This window comes from Aythya ferina, assembly GCF_964211825.1.
Source record: "Aythya ferina genome assembly, chromosome: 2".
NCBI lineage: Eukaryota > Metazoa > Chordata > Aves > Anseriformes > Anatidae > Aythya > Aythya ferina.
Window position 1 is genome coordinate 86,234,720 of NC_140297.1, and position 27,189 is coordinate 86,261,908.

The 27,189-nt window shown below is 43.2% G+C and overlaps 1 protein-coding gene and 1 long non-coding RNA gene across 3 annotated transcripts; one reads left to right on the forward strand and one right to left on the reverse strand.

Moving 5' to 3' along the window:
* The first annotated feature begins 1,126 nt into the window (after positions 1-1,126).
* On the forward strand, positions 1,127-5,011 carry LOC311432075. The gene is made up of 2 exons (XR_014689809.1): positions 1,127-1,278; positions 4,255-5,011. It is a non-coding gene; the product is annotated as an uncharacterized lncRNA (long non-coding RNA).
* Positions 1,888-8,537, reverse strand: LOC311432074 (uncharacterized protein). 2 transcript variants are annotated; one of them, XR_014689808.1, is made up of 5 exons: positions 8,266-8,537; positions 6,882-7,044; positions 3,981-4,150; positions 2,818-3,015; positions 1,888-2,544 (listed from the first exon to the last, which is right to left on the reverse strand). XR_014689808.1 is itself a non-coding variant. In XM_084510128.1 (4 exons), the coding sequence occupies exons 1-3, from the start codon at positions 8,440-8,442 to the stop codon at positions 4,002-4,004; spliced, it is 489 nt and encodes a 162-aa protein (XP_084366254.1). In that variant the 5' UTR covers positions 8,443-8,536; the 3' UTR covers positions 1,888-3,015; positions 3,981-4,001. The 2 variants fall into 2 exon arrangements, 1 of the variants encoding a protein (XP_084366254.1); XM_084510128.1 differs by having other exon boundaries at positions 1,888-3,015; positions 8,266-8,536.
* Between the last annotated feature and the right edge of the window lie 18,652 nt (positions 8,538-27,189).

A 27,189-nucleotide genomic window follows, 5' to 3' on the forward strand; every position in this document is an offset into this window, starting at 1 on the left:
TTAAATATGCTCTCACAGAGGCGCAAAACAACATCGCTTATTGGCTCGGATCTGGAAAACAATGGGGCCCTTCCCAAACATGGGGCAGCTTCTAGATCTTTCTCACAGAAACCACCCCTATGGCTCCCTGCTACCAAAACCTTGCCACGTAAACCCACTACACTGGCTCCAGGCACGTGTCTGAGGGTCTCTGACCAACTGTATGATAGATTTGGGCGCGTGGACAGCACGGGGGGCTAAGGGGAGAGGACATGTAGTAGTGAAAAAGGGCAATAAACGCCTCCTGTTCAAGAGCCATCAGGAGTCTGTGTCTTGCATCCCTTCAGCAACACAAATATTTAGCTCCAGATCCAAAATGTCATGTATTTGGCAATTTTATTTATGGTAGCACTCCCCACCCCTCCCATCCCCTCTTTTCCCTCCCCTCCCCTCTTTTCCCTCCCCTCCCCTCCCCTCCCCTCCCCTCCCCTCCCCTCCCCTCCCCTCCCCTCCCCTCCCCTCCCCTCCCCTCCCCTCCCCTCCCCTCCCCTATGCTCCCTGTCCCTACACTCTGCTACACTCCCCTCCCCTATACTACCCTACACACCCCTACACTCCCCTCCCCTATACTACCCTACACTCCCCTTCGCTACACTACCCTACATTACCGTATGCTCCCCTCCCCTACGCTCCCCTACACTCCCCTCCGCTATCCTACCCTACACTCCCCTAAACTCCGCTCCCCTACACTACCCTATACTCTCCAACGCTCCCCTCCCCTCTACCACGCTACACTACGCAACACTACGCTATGCTACCCTACGCTATGCTATGCTATGCTACACTACCCTATCCTAGCCTCCCCTAACCTCCCCTACACTATCTTCCCCTCCCCTGCCCTCCCCTGCCCTCCAATCCCCTCCCCTGCCCTCCCCTCCCCTCCAATCCCCTCCAATCCCCTCCCCTTCCATCCCCTTCCCTCCCCTTCCCTCCCCTCCAATCCCCTCCCCTCCCCTCCAATCCCCTCCAATGCCCTCCCCTCCAATCCCTTCCAATCCCCTCCCCTCCAGTCCCCTCCCTTCCTTTATTCCCTCCCCATCCCTCCCCTCTTGTCTTCTTCTCTCCTCTCTTCTTTCTTTCGGGTAACCTCAAATCGCTTCAGTCGTTCTCATAGCTCATATCCCTGGCTGATTCACGGGAACCCATCAGCAGCAACCAGAAGCGCTCCAGCTGCTGTGTCAGTAGGCGAGCAACAGTCTCCAACTGGGAATCGCTGACTTTGTTCTGTGGCTCAGACAGGTGCCTTTCAGTTCCACCGTGGCCTGGACGTGTCTTCTTGCTGTGTCCCCACCTACATCGCTGTTCTGCTTAGAAGCAGCAGCAGGGTTTTGAAGTAGTCCCACTGCTTCCATTTTCAATGGTTTAGCTTGGCTAGCCGGGTGGTGTCTGTCAATAGAAGACAACAAAGAGATTTTGGTTAGAAACAGCTAACTGAGTAGTTCCTTTGCACAAGGGCAAGGAATATTTACCCCTTCCTAATGGAGACTGCAGTGTCAGAGATAATGACGGGTCCTTCAGAGAGCTTTGAAATATCCCTTGGGGATGCTGAGTCCAGAGGACCAGAGTAAATCTGTCTAAAGTACACCATGGAAGCACTCTGAATTACTTCCTAGCATAGAAGCATCTATGCTGATACGGCTTCAGCTGGTTTCAGTGTTCTTCTTCACCTAATACCTAAATTCAGATAAGAGGTCTCAATGCAGATGGAAAGATTGAGAAATATAGAAGTCACTGATGTGCTTTGAGAACTTCTAAGAACTGAGAACTAAATAAATCCAATGTTGTAACATTAAGGATTGGTTAGAAAAGTAAACGTTGAAAACAAGTAAAGGAGAAGGACAAGTAAGCTTTCTTAAAGTATCTACTATATTTAAAGGATCTTTAAATAAGTAAATAAGTAATGAAATCTATATGCAGAGAGATAGATAGATAGATATACAGAAACCTAAGAAACTGCTGCGCAGGTTAGCTTCTTGCTCTCTTTTCTAAAAGTCCTAGTGAATACAGCATCTGTGTGCGTTACAAGCATTACCCTCAGTCCACCACAGGTACACACGAGAGGACAGCCTGCAGGTTCCGGAGGCAAAGAAACTGCTCTGGCTTGATGTGAAGAGCCAAGACAGAAGTTGCTGTCAGGGAGAAGATACACAGAGGGGATGAAAAACACGGAGTGTGCTTCCGACCTTCACAACTTTTAAGCAAGCGGAGAGGAGGTTGTGGAAGAACCAAATGAGCTGTTGATCGAGAAGCAGCCTGAAGATTGTCCTTAACCAGGGCCTTGCATTCTTCGTTTTTATAGCATTGCTTGCCTTCAAGTGCACGATCATGACTTTATTAACTTTCTACCACTACAGAAATGCACCGGATTCTTTCACAAAACTTACGCGTGGTAATTGGAAATACTGGTCAGCATTCTCTATTTCCTTCTTCATCTCAATTCTCTTTTGGCCTGTGAAGCTTTTCAGATCAGAGGAGAAGATCCGCTGTAATACAGAGTTTTGGATACTGCAAAGGAAACGAAGAATCGTACTGACAACTCTTTTCAACCTCACCTGCAACCATCACAGAAAAGAATACCGAAAGAACGCCGCTTTATCATGGGAAGCATAAATTTGAGCATAGGCATCCTATAGCTGAAGCGAGGTGAAGCAGGTTCCAAACAAGGTGAAGGAGCACACCCATAAGCATTTCCATAAAGCTGTGTTTTCAAACAAGTGGTTTAAAGACTTAGATTTTCTTACAAGTGAAGAATGAAAAAATAAAAAGAAAGAAAATTACCAGGACATACAGTTTTCCTCTAGCTTGCTTTGCTTCTTTCAGAATCTAGGGCTTTGATACTGCTGCCTGCTCAGCAACATCAGCAATTTCCTAGGAAAGCTGGTGTCCACCGGGTGACATAGGAACGGGAAACCCCTCTTGCCACAACTTCACACTCACACCAGAGCTGGCAGGACAGGCCGATGGACAGAGAAGTGTCTGTAAGAGTGTTAGAAAACAGACTTTAGATTTCCGTCAACCCAGGGAAAATTACTTGCTCATCCCTTCAAACTGAACTCTAAGTCGAAGGAGGTGATCCCAAGCTGCATTCCTGACATCTATGCTGCAAAGTCATCAAATGCGCCATGTTACTGTACCAGCCTGTTATGAACAGAAACAGGAGTTTGAGGTTATGCTGTTGGAGTAGAATTAAGCTCAAAGAGTTAGTTAGTCTTTTGGTATGTTTTTGTCTGCAAGTGTTTTCACTGTTTCCCAGACAATGTCTCCAGCAAGCTGGCTGCTTGCTTCATTTGTTCTGTTCCGTTCTGTTTTGTTTTGTTTTCTCAGCAAGGGTTCTTAGAGAAATGAGATTAAAGTGATCATATTGTATGTCCATCCCTCCCTCCCCTTCGCTTGTCCAGAGCTTTTACCTTGTCCACCAGCTTGAATGAACTCGGTCATAGGCGCAGTTGTGTCCAAGCCATTCTGTTGCTAGACATGTTGTGAAACCAGACAGCTAAGTAGCGGGGAGAGGACGTGCTGCTGTCTGCAGTGTGACCTCAGTGCTTACCAAACAGTAGGGAATACACAGAGAAGGGCGTTAGGAAAACTTCAAGCCCCAGATACATTTTATGTGGAAACCATATTTCCCAAGATAACACTGGACACAACTGCATAATCAAAATGTATTCATTTCTTGGTTCATCCAACTCCTAGGTTTTAGTTTTAAAAAGTTTCTGTCTTGGCTTAAAGCACTCTTCCAATCTCTATTTCCAGTTACTATGATTTCCTGAAATAGCTAATCCCATTTTTTTTCTTTGTACAATCTCCCAGTCTCTTTGTTTTCCTCTCCCCAAGAAACTTAGAACTGCTCTCTTCAGAGTTGACAACTAGATATGGAGCCGTATCAGCCAGAAGGAAGTTTCCTTCACACTTTCCGCTTCTTAGGGTATCTGGACTCTTACCTTTACTCTTACTCGCCCTTCCTACATTAGCACAAAGAAAGCTGTTTTGGAGATCTGACGTCTTGTTTTCCAGAAGCTACCCTGAATCACCCTTATGAGAGCTGTCCCACGCTGCGGGCATAAGTCCTGCAGTCTGGCCAGATATTTGCCTTCTAAGTCGATAATCAAATCTGTCAAGTTAAGAACATGTAATTAATGGAAAGGAAATCCTTTTATTTTGATCCAAATTCCCTTTTTTAAAAAAATTCTTTTTTTTTTCTTCTTTTTTTTCTAGACCAAGAGTGAATCGTGGGAAACCAGCAAAACTCAGGTGAAAAATGGAATGAAAAATGTTAAGGTCAGGCAGCTTGCCCACTGCAATTGCTACCCTGAAAGCAGATGGAGTGCATCTTCATACACCACAGCCTGAGACACTACTCGACAGGCCAGCCCCTATGATGAAGTCCATTGCTGTCCTGAATTTGAACGTGACAGGGGTACTCTTAAGCCTCTTGTTTATGCTTTAGTACTTGCGGTCTATGGGAGGACCACAGCACACTCTTCTCTGTCTACCCTTATTTCTTGATTGTCTGTAGGGAGAAGAGAACGTGCAGAGGCCCTCACTCGTACATTGGGTCTGTTCTCACTCTGTGCAGCTACATCATTGAGCAAAGTACCAAACTTGATGCTTCTGTAAGGACTTGACACAAACTACAGAATACTAAAATGAAGCATTCACAACAAAACCACATTGTTTTCCCCAGCCAAGCAACAAAACACTTACAGAAGGGCATGGGCCCTCTCTGTGCCCCTCAAGGTGAGATCCACAAATCCTCGTGTGGTTTCATCACATCCAGCACCCTTCTCTGTCCCTCCCAGCTAAACGTGCACAGAGGCAGCTGTTCCCAAAGTGCTGTGGTGACATAATTCAGTTCTGTTTCTGAAGTCATCACCACAGGCGCCTCGCAATGACAGCGCAACACTCTCTGTTGCTAATGCGTATGTCTCAGAAACAGCTAGAGAAGTACCACTATGCCCAAACTGACTTTAATTAGAGTAGTTCAAAAATTATTCCCTGCTCCCCTACATCTGTGAAAGGTGTGTGATAAATCTTTTCTTGAGAAAGGATTACAGACAAAAAGAGCTTGATTCTGATACATTGCTCATACTTGTAGAGCAGTTCACCTTTTATTTCCATGTAAGAAAAAAGAAGGTGAAATCAACAATTCTCTTCCTCTGAGCTCGGAATATGAAATAACCCCAATTATCCAGGAAGCCTTAATAAGGAAACGATGCATTTCTTGTTTCTTCGGAAAACTATTCATCTTGTTTCTTCGGAAAACTTTTCCAGTCCTTTGCAACTGCGGTGGTCTGAATCAGGTGGGCAGCCGAGTTTCCACCACGGCCGCTCTCTCACTCCCCCTCCTCAAAGGGAAAGGGGGAGAAAATACGATGCAAAGGGCTCAAGGGCTGAGATAAGGACGAGGAGATCGCTCAACAATTATCGTGATGGGCAAAGCAGACTCAGCATAGGGAGATAGTAAGAGTTATTGCCTACTACCAACAAGCTAGACACGTGAGAAACATAGGAAAGAAAGCAAAAACGTCTTCTCCCCATCTGCCCTCTTCCACCTCCTCCTCCTGAGCAGCGCAGGGAAACAGGGGACTGAGGGCTGCGGTCAGTCCCTGATGCTTTGTCCCCGCCGCTCCTTCTCAGTCCCTCCCTGCCCCTGCTCCCCGTGGGGTCCCTCCCACGGGATGCCGTCCTTCCCCAGCTGATCCCACATGGGCTGCCCACAGGCAGCAGCTCTTCAGGAACTGCTCCCACACAGCTCCGTCCCAAGGGGTCCATCCATCCATCCCCCAGGAGCAAACTGCTCCAGCACGGGTCCCCCACGGCTGGGCGGCAGCTCCCCCCAGACCCCCTGCTCTTGCGGGGGCTCTCCATGGGCCGCAGCCTCCTCCAGGCCACATCCACCTGCTCCACCGGGGGCTCCTCCACCCACGGGGGGGCTGCAGCGTGGAGATCTGCTCCATGTGGGACCCATGGGCTGCAGGGGGACAGCCTGCTCCACCGGGGTCCTCTCCCTGCACAGGCCGTGGGGGAATTGCTGCTGCCTCCTGCCCTCCTGCTGCAGTGACCTTGGGGGCTGCAGGGCTGCTTCTCACTTTTCTCTCTCCCAGCTGTTGTCACACAACAGTTTTTTTCCCCATCTCTTAAATCTGCTCTTCCAGAGGCCCAACAGCTCCCCTCCTGTGCCCTGGCCTCCAGCCCCCTCCCTGTCTCAGCTCCAGCCAACATCAGGTCCCTTTTGGAGCCGGTGGGAGCTGGCTCTGATCTGACATGGGGCAGCTGCTGGGCTCTGCTTCCAGAGGCCACCCCTGCAGCCCCCCTGCTACCAAGCCTTTGCCACATAAACCTAATTGAGGTACATGCCAAGGACCTTGCCTCTGAACACCCTGCAGATCCTTGCAATTACATGAAAACAACATTTTGGGTCACAACATAGCTGTCCTTTTAATGGGTGACGCTTCAACACAATAACAAAAACTATAGCGAATGATACCCTTAGCAAACATCCTTCAGGGGTTTACAAATAGGAATGGAATTTAATTAATTTCTCAGTAGAGTTTTGCAAAGGTGCCTAGGCATAACAGGCTAGGTCTGTAGAACCTGGAGAAGGCTGAGAGGGGATTTTATCAGTGTATATAGATATGTTAGGAGAAGGTGTCCAGAGCATGGGGTCCACACTCTTTTCAGTAGAGCCCAGATACAGGATGAGAAGCAGCAGGCACAAAGTGAAACAAGGGAAGTTCCATCTGAACATGAGGAAAAGCTTTACTGTGAGGGGGACAGAGCCCTGGAATAAGTTGACCAGAAAGGCTGTGGAGCCTCCTTCCCTGGAGATACTCAAAACCTGCCTGGACATGGTCCTGGGCTAGGTGCAGTAGGTGACCCTGCTTGAGCAGGAAGGGGTGCACTGGGTGTCTTAGGCAGGCAGGAGCTTCCCCCTGGAAATGCCCCTGAAGGCTCCCAGTCAGGAGCTACTTGTGATTCTTCCAACCAGACAGGAGAGCTCTTCCTCTGAACGAGAAAGCAGAGAAGCCACAAAAACTTTGAGAAGGTTTCTCCTGAACACTAGAGAAGAGAGCAAGGGTGAACCTCAGACTGACCCCCCCCACCCCTCCACCTCCAGGCCCCAAGGACCTCGGCAGCCCTCCCACAGACTGCCCGTGTTGTGGCGGCACAGCAGTGCAGAGACCAGGCGCTCTCCTCCCCCATGCCTCGGGGCACAAGCGATGGCACCTCTTCATGCTCTGGGGGCAGGGGTAGGTGTGGGAGATGGCCCCTGAGAAGGGCTCCCACAGCACTTGATCATCAGCAGAGCTTTTATTGACCTGGCGCCACCTGGCCATGTTTCCCTTGCCCATCTGCAGGATGTCTGGGTGCTTTGCCCCCTCTCAGATGCTGTCAGCATGGGGGGCTGCACCACTTGCAGGGAGCCCAGTCGGTGGCAGGGGGGTAGTGCAGGCCCTGCCCCTCCAGAAACACTGCTGCCACCATCTTGTGGCACAGAGAGCCCAGGCACAGGATGAGGAAGGGGCTGGAGGGCAGGCCCTGTGCCCGAGGGGCAGCCTGTCTCTCTGGCAGGCAAAATGGCCAGGGAGAGCCATCCCCAGGAGAGGGGCCCTCTGCCCCCCGACCCTCCTCCTCCTGCCTCGTGAGGGCGTCTTTCAGGCCACCGACACCTCTCCCAACACAGCCACGTCTGGCCATGCCTTGGCCACCGTCACAGAGGCTTCCTGATGTCACAGTGGCATCTGCCCCCCGGATTGTTCCGGGCCCTATAAAAGGCCCCTGCGCAGGGCCCGCCACTCGCTGAGCTTCCAGGCCCTCTGACGACAGCCATCATGGATGGAAGGAAGAGGACCTGGAGCGGAGGCTGCCCACGCTTGCGTGGGTCCGAAGAGGACTCAGTCCTCAAGTCAAAGAGAAGAAGGCCACTGCCTGTTCTGAGGAAGTGGAAGAGGTCCGGTGCCCGTGGCATAGGAGCGGTGCCCTGCGCTGTGGAGCCCATGGAGGTGGATCTGCCTCCGGATGAAGACCTGATGGAGGTAGATCCACCTCCAGATGAGGCAATGGAGATCGACGTGCCTGGGCTCCCTGCCGCCAAGATCCATCGGCGGCACCGCAGGAGCAGCCAACCAGCTCCATATGCACGGCCCGGCCGCCGTGCCTCATAGCACGGCCATCCTTCCCTTCCCTTCCCTTTCCTGTCCCCCATCCTCCATCCCCCACCCCCACCTCGTCCAGAGGTGTCATCTCTTCTGCACGGAGTCTCAAGGAGTGGACGAGAGGGGACTTGGCTTCCTCTGGGATGCTGCACCAGGGCGGCAGAAGGAACCCCTCAGAGAGCCACGGTGGACCTTGGGACCAGGAGCCCGGCGATGTCTCTGTCTGAGGACAAGAAGGCTGCCCCATGGCTGCTTGAAGACAAAGCCACACCTTCCATGGCAGAACACAAAGAAGAGCTGCAGATCAAAGCTGTTAGGGAGACAGCTGCTCCTCTGAAGAAGCAGAAGACTTCACGTCTGCCGGGAAGAAGTGCTGGAGCGCAGCGTCACTGTTCATTCAGAGAAGAATGAATAAGAGCTTCATTAGGAGCTCTTCCAAGACCGGGCAATAAATAGCAATAAAAGATAAATATATAGTAATAAAAATAACAGAAAACCAGTTTCCTCTCTTCTTTGGGGACAATTTAGTGACTGTGTCTGGACTCCCACATCCCCTTCTGGTGTTCCCAGTAGAGGAAAGATACTGATGTGCGTGCAGTGTGTGTAGTGTAGTGTGCCCAGCCCAGGGCATTCAAGACAGCGTGGGCCCGGGGCACACAGCGTACAAGGGCAGGCTGAGGGAGCTCCTTGGGTCAGCATTAAGGAGAGAAGGCTCAGGGGTGGACCCGACTGCTGCCTACAGCTGTCTACTGGGAGAGTGTAGAGAAGATGAAGCCTGAGACTTCTCAGTGGAAAGGCAAACACCCCCATGGCCACGCTTGCCGATGGAGACATCCCCATGGACAAAAGGAAAAGATTGTCCCCACAAGGGTGCTCAGGTAGAAGAGGTGTCCAGATAGGCAGCACAGTCTCTGTCCTGGAGGACACCTGAACTTGACTGAACAAGGTTGGATGTTCCCAGAGGTCATCTTGCCCTTGGTATGCCACTCAGGGATCTTCAGGCAGATGTAGTCCCTAGGCTTCCCAGATAAGGAGAGGAGGCTGGTCAGCTTGTTGCTTCTTGGACCCTCTGATTTGCCTTTCCAGAAGATGGTCCCAATGCTTGCCTCTTTCTAGTGCTCAGAAACCTGCCCCTGCTCCACGTGAGGTCCCTCCCACAGGATGCTCTCTACTGATCTTCCAGATAGATGGGGAGGACGCTGCATCCCATAGTCTGAGGGTAATGAAGAAAGATTTCAAGGCCTTGGGACAGTTGATGAGAGTCTGGGGCACAAATCATTTTCTCTTTGCTCTTTCCATTATGGGGTGATGACGTGAGATGGAATAGAAGGATCCAGTCCATAAATGGCTCTGTGACTGGTGCTACAGGCAGGGCTTTGGGTTCTTGGGAAATGGCTGATTTTATAAGACACCAGGCCTGACAGTAAGATGCAGGAGAGGTTTATCTCACAGGAGCAAAAAGATTCTGGGACAGGAACTAGCAGGGCTCATTAAGAAAGCTTTCAACTAGATCCAAAGGGGGACATGATTGTAGCTGGGCTTGCACCACTACATCACTGCATCACTGCCCTAGCAGTGATGAAGGCTGGGAGACCTCCCACCCCCTAGGGTGACATCAGCTTGCTCCCTGAAGTGCCTGTACACCAATGCAGGGAGCATGGGGAATAAGCAGGAGGAGTTAGAAATCCATGTTCAGTCGGGAGACTACGATCCAGTGGCAATTACAGAGACATGGTGGGACACCTCACGACTGGAATGTGGTCGTGGATGGGTATGTCCTTCTCAGGAAAGAGAGGCCATCAGGGCGAGGTGGCAGAGTTGCTCTTTACATGAAAGAGCGACTACTTTGTATTGAGTACTGTCTGGGGTGGATGAGGAGCGAGTTGAGAGTCTGTGGGTGAGGATTAAGGAGCAGGCTGGCATGGGGAATACTGTTGTGGGTGTCTATTACAGGCCGCCAGAACAGGATGAGGAAGTTGACGAGGCCTTCTACAGGCAGCTGACAGCAGCCTCGCGATCACAGGCCCTGGTTGTTGTGGGGATTTCAACTACCCTGACATTTTCTGGAAGGCCTACTCAGCCAGCCATTCGCAGTCCAGGAGGTTCCTTCAGTGTATTCATGATAACTTCCTGATGCAACTGGTGGATGTGCCAACTAGGAGAGGAGTGCTGCTGGATCTTGTCCTCACTAACAAGGAGGGGCTGGCTGAAGCGGTGAAGGTTGAGGGCAGCCTTGGTTGCAGCGCACGCAAGATGGTGGACTTTAGGCTCTCATGTGGCAGGAACAGAGTACCAAGCAGATCTGCAACCCTGGACTTCAGTAGGGCTGACTTTGGCCTTTTCAAGCTATTTGCTAGGGGAAATCCCATGGGACAAAGGAAGGAAAAGGGGCCCAAGATAGCTGGTTAGCGTTCAAGGACTGCTTCTTCTGAGCCTAAGAACAGAGCATCCCAACAGGTAGGAAATCAGGAAAGAGAGCCAGGAGACCTGGATGGTTAAACAGGGAACTACTGGGCAAACTCAAGTGGAAGAGGAGAGGCTACACATCATATAAGGCTGTTGTCAGAGGATGTAGGGAGGCAACGAGGAAAACTAAGGCCTCCTTAGAAGGGTCAAGGACAACAGGAAGAGCTTCTTCAAATACACGGCAGATAAAACTAACAGTAGAGGCAATGTAGGTCCACTAATGAATAAGGTGGGTGCCCTGGTGACAGAAGATAAAGAGAAGGCAGAGTTACTGAATGCCTTCTTTGTCCCTGTCTGTAATGCCAGAGGCTGTCCTGAAGAGACTTGTGCCCCTGTGGCCCCAGAGGAAGTCAGAATAAAGGAGTTTGCCTTGGTTGATGAGGGCTGGGTTAAGGACTGATAAAGCAAGCTGGACATCCGTAAGTCCATGGGTCCTGATGGGATGCATCCACGGGTGCTGAGGGAGCTGGCAGAAGTCATTGCTAGGCCACTCTCCATCATCTTTGGTAAGTCGTGGGGAATGGGAGAGGTGCCTGAGGACTGGAGGAAAGCAAATGTCATTCTGGTCTTCAAAGAGGGCAAGAAGGAGGACCCGGTTAACTATATACTGGTTAGCCTCACCTCCATCCCTGGTAAGGTGATGGAACAACTTCTCCTTGGTGTTGTCTCTAGTCATATCAAGGATGAGAGGGTTATTAGGGGCAGTCAGCATGGCTTCACCAAGGGAAAGTCGTGCTTGACACCAACCTGATAGCCTTTTATGAGCATGTAACCAGGTGGATAGATGATGCAAAGGCAGTGGACATGGTGTATCTTGATTTCAGCAAAGCCTTTGACACCATCTCCCACAGCATCCTCACAGCTAAACTGGGGCAGTGTGGTCTGGACAATCGGGTAGTGAGATGGACTGTTAGCTGTCTGAAGGGAAGAAGCCAGAAGGTTGTGGTTAATGGGATGAAGTGGAGTTGGAGTCCTTTATCTAGTGGAGTCCCTCAAGGGTCGGTACTGGGACCAGTGTTGTTCACTATATTCATAGATAACTTGGATGAGGGAATGGAGTGCACCATCAGCAAGTTTGCTGATGACACTCAGCTGGGAGGAGTGGCTGACATGCCCGAAGGCTGTGCTGCCATCCAGCAGGACCTCGACAGGTTGGAGAATTGGGCAGGGAGAAACTTAATGAAATATAACAAGGGCAAGAGTAGAGTCCTGCATCTAGGCAAGAACAACCCCAGACACCAGTAAAAGTTGGGGACTGTCCTGCTGAAGAGCAGTGAAGGGGAGAGGGACCTGGGGGTCCTGGTGGACAGTCGGATGTCCGTGAGCCAGCAGGGTGCCCTTGTGGCCAAGAAGGCCAATGGCATCCTGGGGTGTATCAGAAGGGGTGTGCTTAGTAGGCTGAGAGAGGTTCTCCTCCCCCTCTGCTCTGCCCTGGTGAGACCACAGCTAGAATATTGCGTCCAGTTCTGGGCCCCTCAGTTCAAGAAGACAGGGAACTGCTTGAGAGAGTCCAGTGCAGAGCCACGAGGCTGATTAAGGGAGTGGAGCATCTCCCTTACGAGGAAAGGCTGGGGGATCTGGGTCTCTAGCTTGGAGAAGAGGAGACTGAGGGGTGACCTTATTAATGTTTATAAATATGTAAAGGCTGAGTGTCAGGAGGATGAAGCCAGGCTCTTCTTGGTGACATCCAGTGACAGGACAAGGGGCAATGAGTGCAAGCTGGAACATAGGAGGTTCTGCTTAACCATGACACAAAACTTTTTTATGGTGAGGGTGACAGAGCACTGGAACAGGCTGCCCAGAGCAGCTGTGAAGTCTCCTTCTCTGGAGACATTCAAAACCCACCTGGATGTGTTCCTATGTGACATGATTTTAGGTGTTCCTGCTCTGGTCGGGAGATTGGACTAGATGGTCTTTCAAGGCCCCTTCCAATCCCTCACATTCTGTGATGCCATCCTTCCCAAACTGAGTCTGCGGGGGCTGCCCACAGGCAGCAGCTCCTCAAGCACTGCTCCCACACGGCTCCGTCCCACGGGGTCCATCCATCCATCCCCCAGGAGCAAACTGCTCCAGCATGGGTCCCCCACGGCTGGGCGGCAGCTCCCCCCAGACCCCCTGCTCCTGCGGGGGCTCTCCATGGGCCGCAGCCTCCTCCAGGCCACATCCACCTGCTCCACCGGGGGCTCCTCCACCCACGGGGGGGCTGCAGCGTGGAGATCTGCTCCGTGTGGGACCCATGGGCTGCAGGGGGACAGCCTGCTCCACCGGGGTCCTCTCCCTGCACAGCCCGCAAGGGAACTGCTGCTGCCTGCCTGGAGCACCTCCTGCCCTCTTGCTGCACTAACCTTGGGGGTTGCAGGGCTGGTTCTCATTCCTGTCTCCCAGCAGTTGTTGTGCAGAAGTTTTTTTACCTTTTAGTTCTGTCTGTTTTCCCAGAAGCCCAACCAACGTTCCTCCATGTCAGCTCCAGCCAGCATCAGGTCCCTTTTGGAGCCGTCGGGAGCTTTCCCTTATCTGACATGGGGTAGCTGCTGAGTTCTGCTCACAGAGGCCACCCCTGCCTCTGGTACCAAGGTCTTGCCAGGCAAACCCAATAAAAATATCCTATGGCAACCCTCCTTGTAGCATTTCTTCTACTGTGGTTCTGCTGTTGTGGAAGGCCAATGACCAGAATCATTATCATTGCATAGTAATACTCTTTGGCTTTACATCAGAGATTAATTTGTTTCCTAAAGCCTGTGCCATGATTTGGACATGACTCATTAAAAAGCAGTGGTCTACATTTATTTGTCTCCCTGCTACAGGCACTGAACCAAATTGTTTTCTGACTGTTTAAATGAAATCTGTACTCTTAAAATTAGGTCATTGCCCTGATAAATCCTTCCTAACCATATATCCAGAGAGATGATTAAAATCCAATCCATTTGACATTATAATTAAGTCTCACATCTAGTTTACAGTTTTATAATTACATCTCTGCATCCTGAGAAACATGAGAGGTCTCTCCTGTTCATCTGAGGGATCAGAACAATTCTGCTGAGAGCATCTGAGGGGAGGCAGCACTGGCCTTTGCACATGGAAGTGCAAAGAAAACAGACATCGGCTGCTGAAAGAGGCCCTTGTCAATTAGCAGAACTGCCCAGCTCTGCAGATGTGCCATGCAGGAGCAGTGCAGCACTTAGAATACAAGGGGAAGACTGATTTTTCAATGAGACTTAGCAAGGAGAGGTCAGTGACCAAAAGCAACACGGGCTGATTCTTCATTCTTAAATGTGGCATGATCCAGCTCTCCACAAACATGGAAGCAAACCACCAAATGTACTGTTACCCCGATTTTACCTGATTTTCCTGTCTGTTTTTCCCAGCCAGTCCTTGCTTTTTCATGTTTCTCAAAAACAGGTGGGGCAAGAGAAAGTGGGAGAGAACTGTCTGTAAAGATCCAAAGTTTTATTTCATTCTGAACTTGCTTAAAATACATCCAGAGAAAGCTTGTGCCTTTCTTCTTTTGGCTTCAATGACTCTAAAGTTATAAAGAAAACACTGGGAGAAGGCTGAGATATGGAGTCAGCACTATTACAAATTGAACAGATAATCACTACCCATCTTCCTGTAAAAGGCACAAAAATGCACCTAGGTTTCCCCTTTTTAATCAAAAGCCTCCTTTGTTCAGTCAAGTCTTCCTCCTCATCCTCATGTCTAGTGATAGGATCAAACCTACATCTGATGTTTTCAGCCTTTTCCAGTAATATTCTGGAGCTTTTGCTATTATACCATGAACTGTGGCATGAAGTTCTCCTTTGGCAGAGAGCAGTAGAAACTTGCAGTGCAAATGCAATTCATGTGTAACACCCATTGGGATTTCTCAAAATAGTTGCCAATATCTGGCCTTATGTACTTCAGAGATCGCTTGTCCGCTTATCCGTTGATCACATGCATCAAAAGCAGTATCGTTCACCATTACTGTGCTGTTTAGAATAAGTGTGAAAAGCACATGGGAGGAAAAATGAAATGGTGTCCATTTTCACTCCTCAGCATTTTACTTGTGTTTTACTTATGTTTTCTTTGCAAAACAGACTAGAGAGACCCTTTAAAAAAATCATAACCGGTCTGTCTAATAATCTGTCTAATAGTAACAGCCCGATAGTTTTTTTTTTTTTTTTTTCCCTTTACCTCTGTATTACACAGCATCATGAAGAACAGATGTATCAAATATTTTTGCCATTCAAAACACATGGTGCCCTACTCTTCATTACCCTGAGAAGCTTCCCAATTCATCCTAATCTAATTTCACTCTTAGCTTTTCCACTGTAAAAAATATACTAAACAGCACTGTAGTTAGCTCTCCAAATAAACCCATTTGTCAACTTTTGAAATGATACTGTTTTCAGAAAGTGTGGTTCTTCCATTCATAAAATTTTCATTTGTTTTCAATTGAAGTATAGGCATCTTTTAAAATTAAAATAATAATAAATTTATTCTTTTCATGTGCCTTGGTGATCAGTTACTTCAGTGATTCCAGATCTTTTTTTATTATTATTATTTTATTTTCAGTAAATACAAAGAATTTGGCAAATAAGAGGATTTTAACATCCATCAGTAAATCTTAAATAAGGCATTTCCTCTTACTTTATCAAAACATTGCTTGCCATATTTACCAGAATACTTTATGTGCTCAGATGTTGTATTGAAGAGACTGGGGAATCTCCTTATATCAGGGCTTTCTCCAGGTGACATCTCATTTCCTTTCTTATGCACAGTCCTGTACAGTGATGTTTCATAAATGTATTTCTAAATGTTTGCAACTCTGGAGTTATCTACCCTTTTTATCAAGCTAATCTATGCTTCAAGATGATATTAAGTGCTTTCTTTTCTGGTATGCTGTCATATCAATGGGCACTAGCTGCATAGACATATTTACTTTTTAAAATTAGGCTTTACTTTCTGCAAGCAGTCATTCACATTTAGGCTTCATCTTACAACCAGGCTTAATCAGAACATAAAATACAGCTTGTGTTACCTCTGTGATCTGTAAAATATTCTACAGTAAGATAAATAGGCCTTATGTTTTTGGTTTGTTTGTGTGGGTTTTTTTTTGTTTGTTTGTTCATTTTTCTTATGTGTATCTTTCCTCTTGCCTATTTTGATTGGCAATACAAGTCTCTTGCTCCGTGAGAATCCTCCCCACCAGTTTCTGACAGATTATTTTTCCTTGCTTCAGTTATATAACCCAGCTTGTCTTTACTTTTCCACCTTCTCTCTCCATCAGCTCTGACTGAATGAAATAGAGCTTAGGGATATGGTTTAGTGGAGGGCTGTTAGCGTTAGGTTGGAGGTTGGACTCGATGACCTTGAGGTCTCTTCCAACCTAGAAAATTCTGTGATTCTGTGTGATTCTGTGAAATGCATGCGGTCTATTACCTTCCAGCTACAGACACATAAGCAAAGTTAATGTAGTGTAAACTGCAGGTCCAAATCTGGCAGTCTGATTCATCCAAGTCACACCTTTCTGTTGGGAACCCACAATCCACTCAGTGTTGTTTCTCTCAAATACAGATCTGTGCAGCGAGGTGGCAATCACGGTGAAAAACAAAGGGGGGTGATCCCATTGTTATCATTTATTCTTCATCATGTATATCACTCTGAGTTTCTCTTTTTTCCCACTTTCTCTGTCTCAGTGCATGTGAAGAAGCTTTTCCCTGCAATCAAGCTTAAAAGAATGAAGAAAAAGAATGTTAGCTGAGTCTGTAAAGATGATTCTAAGCTCTTTTTCCTCAGTGCAATAACTGTAATTGTAGCCTTGTCTGAGAGGCTCAGACTGAGACAATTGTGCCTATCTGTTGTTCTGTGCAACCAGAAAAAACTTTTACAGCTACTTGTTTTGTATTTGCATAGGCTCAAAGATTTTTTTTTGTATCAGTACTAATGCTACTGGAAAAACAGTTAAGCAATTTCTAGCTAGGCAACTGTCTAAACCCCTTGTTCTGTGAGGCACCATAATTATATGAGGCACTATAATTTTAAGTAAATCATTAGTCCCATTTAACTTGAAGCTCTAATAGTCTTCTGCCCTACAGGCTTATATAGCTCACCTTCCCAAACGTTTGAAAGTGATATACTTTCATGCTCACATAAAAATAGAGGCTAACCACTATTGATGAAATTCTGTCATTGTTTGGCTGGCAGACAACTTAATCAAGTCTCTGCCTATTACCAATGCAACAGCATCATGGAGATAATAACTGCACATTGTTCAAAAATCTGAGTTAATTGGAAGAATAAAACTCTGTATTTATGCTTCAGTAACATTCCCTCCACTTTGACTTCTAAACCAAATGGATCCCACTAAAAATCTGCTTATAATGGAAAAGACAATGACAGCAAGCACATAGTCTGTGTTTAACAGTTACAATTCTTTTTTTCTACATATTAAGGTTCTGCATTTTCAGAGAGAAGATATAGTGAAAGATGGCAAGAGAATAAATGAACCACACAACAAAAATCTTTTATCTGTGCACTCCTGACTATTATTATGAAGTTTATAGTTGCATTTTTATGGAAGAAGTGATTTCTGGTATAGGTACCGTGGGAATTAAAAGAAGCAAGTGTGCAAAAGGAAAGAAAGAAAAAGAAAAAAAAAAAAAAGAGAGAGAGAGAGAGAGAAATGGGGAAGAAAGTACTATTTTAAACATTCTTTATATAACTTGTTTTCTAATTATTCACTTTCAGACGTCAAAAATGTTCATCTAATTAGTTTTTTTGCTAGCTGCTAAGCTTTTCTTAAAAAAAAAAAAAAAAAAAAGACAAACACAATGGAGGACTAATAACATTTTATCTAGCTAATGGGAATGACAAATTAAGCATGACTATCCAAGTGTAAAATAAATCCAGTCACTTGGGTCAAGTGTTCCTGATGTGCACAGGATTTTCAAAGGAGCTTTAACTGAGTCATATCTATTGCGACAGATGAACTTTTTAATACAAGCTTTCTTCTCTTGCTGACATCTCTTTATATTCAGGAATTTGAATATGAAGAAATAGAGTCTTGTGAAATAGAGAACTGTACCAAAGTTAGTGTCATCCTGACCAAATTGAAGCAAGAAAGTATGAGGCAGGAACATGTGTAACTATGCATGAGCAGCATCTAGTGGCTAACATCTCATTATGAAGCATGGAGGTACTGGACTTTATTCTAAGCCTATTTTTTATGATGAAAGCTCCTGGAAGGAAGTGAAGCATATGAGGGAAAAGGTAACACTGTCTTTTGGTGCAATTTCTGAACTAAAAATTCCCAAGTACTCCTCTTTACTCTTTCTTCACTTTGTGCCCTCAGGTAATAAACTATACATTTGAAAGATAAGCCTGTACGTGCACATGGCATGGGTTTTTGGGGTTGACTAAACAGGAGGGTGTGATGCAAAGGCCTTTCTGTGTTGAGTGCTATGGTAGTGCCTCATTCCTTTGGGAGGCTGAAACTAGTCCACAAATGTCCCCTCTAGCTGTGCAGTGAGAAGAGGAGGTGGGAACTCCTCATCCTTATTTTCCAGGAGTCATTTTCAGTCTACCTGAGCAGTTGGAGACTCCCAAATCAGCCATAGGTTGTGCAAAAGAAGAAAATGGTCCTATTACAATCCTGTCTCTTATGTCCTCATGAAGGACATAGAACTAGGGCTATTTTAAAAGTATACACAGATATTCTTTAATAAAGTTGTTTTTAAGGAGTTTCTGATTGCCTTGCACTGTCATCAAGACAAGCTTACCCAAGTGATCAATAATCCCCACCTCATCCCTTCAGAGAAACAGAAAATTTCCAGAAAATAAGACCTCAATGCCCTCATTTTCTTCTACCTAGGGGAAAAAAAAGTCAGTATGCAACCAATATTTTTGACACTTTCCAATAGAAGAGCAATGGGTTGCATATTCTTGCATGTCCATGGGCAATCTTAAAAGAATACTGTGAAAAAAACAGATTATACTGTATGGAACTGCTTCATGCTATTTTATTTTAAAAACTTTGCAGATGTACTAATTAATTAATTCTCCACATGAATCTGTGGTAAATATGAAGTAGGAACAAAGTCCCTTTGGCCATATCAGCTAATAAAAAATCTTGAAAAAATTTGCATACATCACTACATGATTGTACCTTATGAGATGACACCTAATGCATAATATACTCCAAAAGATACTGTGTTTTTTTTGTTGTTGTTGTTGGCTTTTTTTTTTTTTTTTTTCCCCAACAAGAATACTAGTTTTACCTTCATTTCTCCTTGATCTCATTTATGACTCCTTCAAAACCCATTTTCTCCCAGAGATCAGCTTGAATTTTTCCCAGTTGTATGCTAGAAGTGGATAACAACATGCCTTCCTTTAGCAAGAGTTATCTAAACTTTCAATAAAGAACATATAACTTCACTGCGTAAAATTTCTGTTTAAACTGTATCTTATACTACCACTGTTTGAGACAGAATGCTGCACTTATGTGGAACACTGGCTTGAATACATTTTCTGATTTTCTTACCTTCTTATTTCTTCACTAGCTTACTGTTAACAGCTTTATCACTCAAGTTTTTCTTTCTTCTATAGCTGTAGTAGATCCTTTTTTCATTCTCTTTTCTAAAATCCTAAAAGTTTTCTGAGAAGTAAACAAACAGCTATGTGAAGACTGTAATCTGAGGAGTCAGTACAGAGTCCTAACTGAAAATCTTAGAGAAATTAAAAGTTGAGCTCTGTTCACCTTCAGAAGAGGTGTTGGTGAAGACAGCAGGTTACATGACTTCCTTTGACCTAGTCCATACTATGAAGGCCTCTTTATCTTTTGATTTTGTTTGCAAAGAACTTAAAAGCCATACTGTGCAATGTACTCTAGGTAATCTTGTTTGGCAGGGAGGTTGGACTAGATGATCTTGAGGTCTCTTCCAACCTAGATAATTCTGTGAATTATAAGAGAGGCTGGCAAAGGACACAAGTCTTTACACCAAGATCCTTATACAATTCCTGTGCAGTGAGCCTGGAGCCACAGACTCTTTTTGCCAGGTTTTGATGTACAGAAACAGAGTTGTTTGTAAAAGACATTTTCAGGAATGGTATTTCAGTGTTTGTACATGGTTTTTCTCATAGGTTTTACTTTGCTTAGTTGCACACTGGAACATCAGTACCTATTCTATTCCTTGTGCAAACTCTGAAAGCACGGGAGAAACAAAAAAAATGCCACAACGGGAGAAGCTAGGATGCTGCTAGTACAAGTCATCCCTCTCTAGCACAAAACTATGCAGATACCCATGGATCTCTGCCAACACTGGTTAGCTATAGAGACATTTGTTGTGCTGATATGCACACAACCAATGAAAACTTCTCCTTCTCATGTACAACAGAAAGGCCTCTCCCCATGGCTGTTGAGCCCACCACAGTTTGGCAAGAACACACTATTGGGAATGCATTCTCTAATTTTACAATACAATGAACACAACACCTTTTATTCCAGCTTACTCTGCTCTTGGGAAAACTGCTCTGCTTGACTTAAACTAATAAAAGTAATTGAAAAGCTGTTTAGAAACTTTCCTTATCCCTTGTTATATCTCCTCCTGCTAAGCTTCCAGAGGTGACCAGCTGCACCAGCCATAATCAGGTAACTTCATTAAGCAGTTGTCTTTCCCATGACAAAAGTTTCTGGAGAAAAAGCAAATGGAAAAATACTTCTATATTAACTCTACGCTGTGAACTACTACCTTTCAGCATCCTAGTGAATTGTGGATTTAAAGGGATAATAGAGAAGACAGCAGACTCATTCTGAATAGGAGGCAGTGCAAGACAACCTCCAGAGCTTCTTCCACTTTCTTTAATGCTATGAAATAATCCCACACTGAGTCTTCAGGCTGGTGTATCAGCCCATAAAGAAATCCAGTTAGAAGCAGAATTCTGAACAGACTTCCCAAAGCAGTAGTTTTGTTCATTTGAAATCCTCAGAATATATCACCTAATTGCCTCCCATCCTCAGCTGTCATTTTCAGTCCTTCATACTAAAGCTCTAAATGAACTCAGAAATGTGCTACTCATTTTTCTGCAGGCATCTGTCAGATCATAGGATTTTATGCCATATAGGGAAGCTTTTTTATAAAGGGTCAACAACCCTCTTAGGCAGTGCTGAAGAAATATAAGCAAGGACCATGTTAAATTGCAATAGATCCCAAATTACACATTTTGCACTTTCAAAAAGTGATTCACAATTTTCTAGTTTCTCAGCTGACATGTTTTAAATTGGCATTTCAAAATGTCTGCTGTTAAGCTGACCTCAACACTGTCATCCTTGCAAAAAAAAAAAAAAAAAAAAAAAAAAAAAAGCAGAAGGTAGAAAAAGGAAATAAACTCAGGAAAGGATATGTGAAAATAGCAGTAAAAAAGAAAGCAAAAACGTAGCAGCACAAAGAAAAAGAAAAAGAAAAAAAAAAAGTAAAAGGAAAAGGAAAAGGAAAAGAAAAAGGAAAAGGAAAAGGAAAAGGAAAAGGAAAAGGAAAAGGAAAAGGAAAAGGAAAAGGAAAAGGAAAAGGAAAAGGAAAAGGAAAAGGAAAGGGAAAAGGAAAAGGAAAGGAAAAAAGGAAAAGAAAAAGAAAAAGAAAAAGAAAAAGAAAAAGAAAAAGAAAAAGAAAAAGAAAAAGAAAAGAAAAAGAAAAAGAAAAAAGAAAAAGAAAAAGAAAAAGAAAAAGAAGAAAAAGAAAAAGAAAAAGAAAAAGAAAAAGAAAAAGAAAGAAAAAGAAAAAGAAAAAGAAAAAGAAAAAGAAAAAGAAAAAGAAAAAGAAAAAGAAAAAGAAAAAGAAAAAGAAAAAGAAAAAGAAAAAGAAAAAGAAAAAGAAAAAGAAAAAGAAAAAGAAAAAGAAGAAGGAAAAGGAAAAGGAAAAGAAAGAAGTAAAAGAGTGGTAAAAATAGAAAGAAAACTGAGAAAGAAATTAAAGCCCAGTTCTGAGCTTAAGTTGAGCTCTTGGACCAATGGGCAGAGTATGCCATGTTGCCAGTTGGTCAGGAAAATTAAGGCCCAGTTGTGCACACAGGGACTCGATGTGTTGAGACTTTTTAAGTTTCTGGTTCTCAGCTTTGAAGCCTTCATTTTCTTTAAATATTGATTGTGATTTTCCAAGTCGTTTAACAAACAGTCACAACACAGTTGTCCTATCACATTAGCATCTTGCTCATCAACATGACTAACACCTCTAGAATCCTTATGATTACTACATTTGTATTACTGAAGGTAGGTCCTTGATAGTGCAATAGAAACAAGGGTGTCTGGCTTACAGAGTTTACAGAGTTTACCCACAATCTATCATGTGAAAGGAATAAAACATGCAGTGCCTAGTGAGAATGAAGACTCACGATGGATTAAAGCGTATCACCTGGAACAAAATCAGAAATTTTACATATTCTCCTCTGGCACATGTATAAACTGGGATTATTTTCAAAATTAACTTTGGGTAGCTTTTCAGTGGGCCATCAAAAGACATATCGATCACAGTTGCCACCATTTAGGACAGTTCAAGTGCTAGTATCAGAGCAAAGCAGAAATGAGAGAGCAAAGAAAAAGTCACTAGTGTATTAGGTTAGTTTCAATATTGGTTTAGTTAATACTGCACATTTCTTGGCATCCCATTGTCAGGATTTGCTCGATTCATTCCCAGAATAAAATCAGGTCTTCTCTTCAGCCTCAGGTGGAAAAGTAGCAAAGAGAGTTTCATTACCAGCCTTCACACTTGTAGAATTTAGTATAGACCTGACCCATAATGGAAAGAATGGACTAGAATGGAAATGCTCTGGTAAGATTAAGTAATGCTAACAGTGTCATCCTGCTACCCCACATAGTATTTCAATTAAATGTGTGGTTTGAAATCCTGAAGCTTCCATCTGTTATCTCTTCTACTGAGCAAAAATAGCCTGGGTGCAATAATATAGGACAGTGTTGCTTAAACAGCAGTATAAGCTTCTCAGTATTATCCCCATCAATGAACTCTAACCCTGATACTGGAAGCCAAGGCAATAAAAGAGAAAGTAACTTAAGAACTACGTCTGTTGTCTTATTCTCTTTAAGTCTACTAACAAAGATTGTATCAAGACTGATTTTCCTGAGTTTGCTAATACCCATCTTATGCCAATACATCTGCCACAATAGATTTAATTTAAAAAATTAATAAAAACATTTTCAAATCGTAATGTGCATGTCATTTAGTGCAAATATCAAATAAATTTGAAAGAACAATGTGGAGAAAAGACTGAGGGAGTTTTGGGGCTCTGCGCTCTCATTTCTGCCATAGACATATTAATACAGTTAAAAATGTTCACACTGAAGCTGGAACGTGACATGTCAAAATGAAGATAAAGAGGTATTAGCACATTGGTGTGGTAAGTCTGCATACCCTTATTTCATATTCTGTTTAGAAAGTAATTACTTCATTTTTAGAAGCAAATCTCTCTCCCCTTCCCCCACCCCCCTCCATATATTGAGGCAGATGATAATGAAGTCTATAAGTTTAATGTTAACACAATCATCCCTATTAGCAAATATATTAACAAATATTATATGTTTTCAAAAGATGAACTCCATATAGGATGAAATGTTTAACATTTCTAGTGTGTCCCACATACATCTGAGATAAAATATAAATCCTAAGTTTTCCCCCATATAATTATTTATAAATGGACAGTGACTAAGGACCAAATTTTGTATTCATTACTTGACACCATCAAAATTAGCATTAATATTTTTAATGCAAAAGGTTGATATCAAACTTTGGTTTTATAATCTAAGTAAAGTCAATTAAAATGTCAGCTAATAACAAGAATTAATTATTATACAAACATACATCTACTCAGAGGTTATATTCAATGATTCCTCTTCCTGCCTTTCTCCGCTGTTTCATTAAGTGAGATAAAATTCTGTGTGTTTCCAGCTATTACCAATGTGGAACTGCTCTATAATTATTTATGTACATTGATCTGGTTAGTTGAGAAGTTCATTATTCTTGTTCACATATTTGATTCAAGTCAACAAATGACTGTTCAGGACTAGCTCAAGCTATGTCACTCTTTGATAGTTTCTTGGTAGTAGTTAAGCCACCAGCTTTGAATATTTGGCCTCCTGTCCTGAAAGTCTACAACATTATTTAAACCATGTAGGGAAGAGACCCATGATGAATATAAAAATATCAAAGGAATTATGGTTAGTTTATGAAGGAAGATTTAGGCAGGATCAATTCTTTGAAGGAATGAAAAAATGAATCAGAACCCTCTCAGAATTACCTCAAGGTGTCTTGACATGTCTGGTTTACCTTGAAGTAAGCCCTTTCCTGTAAGAGACCAGTGCGTAGGACTTAAATGAACTTTTAGTTTTAGAATATTGCTTTATCCTTGTATTTCAATCTTAACAGCTCAAGAAGAAACATATTATGGACCTCCAAGGAGAGAATTGTTATCATCATAGTCTGGAAGCCAGTCTGGTTTAGTGGAGAATTGCAAGGAAAACCAACGAGCAGGGAAAGGCAAATTTTTCACCATGTGGGTAGATGAACTTTTTTTTTAAATTTTATTTTGATGAGAATAACAAGTTTTTCTTCATTTTAAACGCCTATACATTAAAAATAAATAAATATATATATTATTATTTACATCCCATTTACACATAGGATTTACCTGTAACTTTTTATTTTTTTCTCTTATTTTTTTTTTCTTTAAGGACAATTTTCCCTCTTGCATGGGTGCTATCCAAAACTATGAGCCTTACTATCTCATTCTTTTCTAGTTTCTAATGTTGTGTTCCACCTGGAAGTAACTCAGCAATTTCTCTGTATGATGTAATAAATGTCTCTCCCATATGGGTCAATCTTGTCCTTACTACTCTCCCAGAAAAAAAAAAAAAAAAAAGAGCGGCATGCATGTTTTATTCCTGATACGCTTTTATGTTGCCATGAATTCAGTTTAGAGGATAAAAAATTGCAAAAGAGTACCCTATACATGGAACAGTTTGGGAAATTTAGGTAACTCCAGTATCTTGATCTGGGACAAGCTCTTCACAGAATTTTGCTTCCCTCGCAGATGAATTTAATCATTGCTACAAACAGTACTGTTACACCTAAACAGAGTTACTGATTGGTATTGTAAAGCTTTAGGAAATCTCCTTATATAGGGCTTAGATTACTGTGTGGCTTCAAAGTGAAACCTGAAATTCTAGTTTACAAAGAAATGCAGTAAGATCTTTGTAGTCTGCAAAGGAGAAAAGCTACAGCATTTTTTTCTGTAAGAATAAAGTTCATTTTCCTCTATTTTTGATGGCAAATCTCACCAGTAGAGGGAAAGTCTATACATGATGACGTTTGAAAGACACAAATATATGTCTTTGTCTCACTGTTTTTTGGAGATATTCTCCATTCTTGATATTCAGTCACATCACTTCTCCCTTTGGTGCCTCTCATCTGGATGTATCTTAAAGACACATTAGGCACATCAGGTCAGGTTATTTGCACAGTTAGAAGTTTTCGGTAGTTGCTACGAATTAATTTGTTCAATTTTGAAGACTGACTATATAAAATAAAGGATGTATTGTATAAAAAGATGATCATTCCTATTAAAGCAAAATAAGCAACACTGCATATGAAAACCTTTGTGACAGTGTTCTGTTCTCACATTGCAAATTACTTCAAAGCCATAACATTTTTCTTTGAAGGATCGTATATATAAAACTCATTATTAACATATGAAATGTTATGGAACTCTACACTTAGAGTATTATGACTAACAGAATACAGACAGTGACTGTAAACTCAAGCTGTACTTTCAATGAAAGAGTTCTTCCTTTCTTTAAAGAATAAATAGGATTAGTTTACTAAATGAAAATCTTTAGTTTATAAAAAGAGCATTTTACTCCTCTCAACAAAAAATATTAATTCATGGTAAAACTTTCCACCATTTAAAGAATAAACAACGTATTTGGAACAAATTAAAATGTTTCAGCATTTTAATCTACTGATGGCAGAAACTAGCTTGAGGAAAATCATGTAGTCATATCTTGATGACCATGTTACACGGGGAAAGCAATAGACCAATGTGGGTGTTGGATCTTGCAACATTTCAGCTGAATCTTTGCATTAGAGAGATGCTAGCTAGCAAAAGTGATGTTATATAGTTGCCTGATATTGCAGCAGTTTGCTGAGCAGGCAACTATTGCTCACATTTGTGGCTAGAAGTACAGGTAGGCTACACTTAAACAGATACTCATTATATTAGATAATATATATTAGATTAAAAATATTAGAGGAAATGTCTTGGCACATACCCTCATTTGTGCCTTTTTTGGGGGAAAGATAATCTGTCTGAGTTACAAGAAAAGTGCTTTACGTCTCTCTAGGTGAGTCCCTGATCAGGACTGTCAGGGTGTCAGTGCTACACAAAACATCTTAGCATGAGCTGACCCTCCATTCAGTCTAGAAGAGGATGTAAAGGGTGGCCAGAAGCCATTGTTTACACAATTTTTCATTTACTTGAAACCAAAACTTTTATACTCTCCCATAGTCAGAAATGGACCTGATTCATTGCTTTAATCAACATTAATTCTTTTTAATTAGTGAATCAATACAGATTTTCCCATTGTCCTCAGTGTACCTGTATCATTCTATAGGGATAAATACAAATACAAATATAAATGTAAATATAAATATATGTGTGTATGTGCAAATATAAGCCAATTCAGATTTTGATGTTATTACATGACTGCAGAATACATAATTCTAGATGGGTTTTTATTCTCTTTATAAGTTTATCTGAGTTTGCTTGTCACCGCTGGTATTATTCTATAAGAACAGGACATGTTATTTCACTAGCTGTACCCCTCTCACATTATCATGTTTGGTCATGCTCACTGCTTCCAGACTTTGGGCAAGGAAATTGACTTCTTTTTTTTTTTTTAATGAAAACTTGGTCTTGTTTCTTTCTATATATTAAAAATTTCCCAATCTCGTTACTCTTTCTTTGTTCCCATTTCCTGCAAATCCTCTTTATGAAACCCTTTCTACGTACAGAACATCAGGTTTTGGAGGGGATATAAATAACATTTCTGTGTTGATATATGATGTAAATGTCACCTGTGTATTAACTCTGTTTTGTGTTTATGTTAGCACTAGAGAGAATCAATCACAAATGTTTTACCACATACAATATAAAAACAATACCTGGTTCAATATCCTTATAGCATAAGCGAAACTCTTTTCTTTATCGGTATTTGTTGATGAGTGGCTGTGTCAAAGAGATACATATTAATAGGTAAAGTCAAAGAAGGAAAGCCTAGCATTTATCGTATATATCTGAATAATTCAAGTTATGTAATTTCATTGATCTGTATAGTATAGTTTCACAAAGATTTTGAAAGAAATCAAGTCATTTGGCTAACCTGGCCAAATGAATTTTTTTACTCTGTTTTCTGCACTGTGAGTGAAATTCCAGAAAGAATTATTTACAACTTCAGTGGTCTGCATCTGTTCTCATTTTGCAATACTAACAT

What these genes read in the sequence shown, in the direction of transcription:
- LOC311432074 (XM_084510128.1), bottom strand. Translation starts at nt 8,442, where the DNA reads ATGGGGCAGCCTTCTTGTCCTCAGACAGAGACATCGCCGGGCTCCTGG. An exon ending in AGATGACACCTCTGGACGAG is followed by an intron (nt 7,045 to 8,265) that starts GTGGGGGTGGGG and finishes TTTCTCGTTCAG; the next exon opens with AGGAAGAGCTCTCCTGTCTG. An exon ending in TAGCCCAGGACCATGTCCAG is followed by an intron (nt 4,151 to 6,881) that starts GCAGGTTTTGAG and finishes TTAACTTGACAG; the next exon opens with ATTTGATTATCGACTTAGAA.